Raw genomic sequence first — 1,810 nt, 5'->3', positions numbered from 1 at the left:
TTCAGCACAGTCAACGACGCCTTCACCAGCCGCATCACCGAGACCGCCAACGCCAAGAGCAAGATCCAGACACACCTGGCCAAGGTACCCGACCCCGCCCTGGCGCTGCCGCTGCCACTCAACTTCCTCCCGAGGGATGGGCAGTTATCCGTGGGCTCCCTGCCCTGCTCTGCCAGATCAGTGATGGGACCTGCCTCGGGCCAGTGGGACTCATGGAAAGCTCCCTGGCAAGGCCTCAGACTGGTTAAGTTTGCAGCACTGGGGGCTGATGCCACATCCTTATATGAGGAGCCGGTAAAACCTTTCCCTCTGTTAGCTGATGGATGATCAGTTCTTGCAAGCAGCAATTTTGGGAAGCTGGTAATTTGACACATCCATCACTGCTCCTAAACCTCCTCTGCTCCTAAATCTCTGATGTGACAGCAAGAGCAAAGACATTTTCCCTGAAAACTCTGCTGGATCTGTGCCTTGATGTGGCAGAGCAACGGTGGCCTGAGCCCAGGGGCTGCTTATTGAACTTGGGTTTTTTATGCACAAACAGAGAAAAGGGAATGATGGGATCACTTGAGAAGGTATCTTTTCACTGATACCCGTGTCTCTGTTTCACCCCAGACACGGCAGGAAATCTTCCAGATCGAGACGAAGATCCAAGTCATCCAGAAGACCATAAGGGACAAAGAGGTTCAGTTAAAGGTGGCTCAGACCCGGCTGGATGAGCGCACAAGGAGACCCAATGTGGAGCTGTGCCGGGACGCTGCCCAGATCCGGTACAGCCGGGCTGCAGGGCTGCCAGGGCTTGGGGAGTCACTCAGGAGCATCTCTGCATGACAAATTTGCTTTTTTCCCCCTAAATATTCCTTCCATGAGTGCCCTGGTAGAATCTAAAGCACTGAGCAGGTGTGCCAGCCTCTGGGTGCTGGGAGAGCTCTGCACCTGCAACGGAGGCTGGACACCACGGCCGGGTCCAGCCTGATGCCACCCCATGAGGGGCCGGAATTTTCCCACTTGGGTAAACCTCATCTTCTCTCCTGTCTCATCCAGGCAGCTGGATGTGCTCAGTTTTGAAGGATAAGCCCTTATTTGCTGTGTGTGCATCCTGTGCAGGACCCCTGCACAGGGAAATCCAGGAGGGTGAACCAACAAAGCCACAAACCCAAACAGAAACGGGAAACCACAGCTGCTCATTCCTGTTCCCGGTGGCGCAAGCTGCTCTGGCAGATGTGGCTGAACATATCCAGAGCTTTGGAACAAACTTCTCCATTCCTCCCAATGGAGGTCGGGAGGAGCTCTGCCCTTGGCTTTCCCATACCAGGAATGGGGCGCTGGCTTCAGCCTGGGTGTGCTGATGGGGAAAATCCTGTGCCCAGAGGGCCCATCTGGATGGGCACCGCCCCGTGGTGGGGCTCTAACGGGGTCCCGCTGTTTTCCAGCCTTGTCCAAGAGGTCAACGAGATCAACGAGACACTGCGGAACCTGCACCAGTGCCTGCGGGCCTCCGAGGACATGCTGCAGATGCTGGTGCGCTCCAAGGGCGTCCTGGAGCACGACCTGGTGGTCAAGAACAACTCCCTGTTCATCGACCAGGAGCGCTGCATGGGGATGCGCAAGAGCTATCCCAGCACCGTGCAGATCCTGGGGTACGTCTCCGCAGGACTCACCTGAGCGCGCTGCACCGACGGCGGGACACGTTCCCACTTTCCCTCAGCTTCTTTGCCAATACATTGTTGCAATTTCACAAACGTGTTTGGATGTCATTTCCTGATGTAAACTCCGGGCAGAAATTAAATGAGCGTTTTGTTTGTTGGGTTAC

At 55.6% G+C, this 1,810-nt stretch overlaps 1 protein-coding gene across 1 annotated transcript in view; it reads left to right on the top strand.

Moving 5' to 3' along the window:
- Positions 1 to 1,735, top strand: part of TEKT3 (tektin 3) — a 7,733-nt gene extending 5,998 nt beyond the window's left edge. Inside the window, exons 7-9 of the mRNA XM_008631616.2 lie at positions 1 to 84; positions 613 to 767; positions 1,431 to 1,735. Coding sequence (XP_008629838.1) covers positions 1 to 84; positions 613 to 767; positions 1,431 to 1,662 — 471 coding nt within the window. The 3' untranslated portion in view covers positions 1,663 to 1,735. The remainder of the gene's footprint in view (positions 85 to 612; positions 768 to 1,430) is intronic.
- Positions 1,736 to 1,810: the final 75 nt, after the last annotated feature.

Source organism: Corvus brachyrhynchos, unplaced genomic scaffold, assembly GCF_000691975.1.
Source record: "Corvus brachyrhynchos isolate BGI_N302 unplaced genomic scaffold, ASM69197v1 scaffold904, whole genome shotgun sequence".
Classification (NCBI taxonomy): Eukaryota; Metazoa; Chordata; class Aves; order Passeriformes; family Corvidae; genus Corvus; species Corvus brachyrhynchos.
The sequence above is the reverse complement of the archived record's forward strand: the minus strand, read 5'-3'. Positions and strand labels throughout refer to the sequence as shown.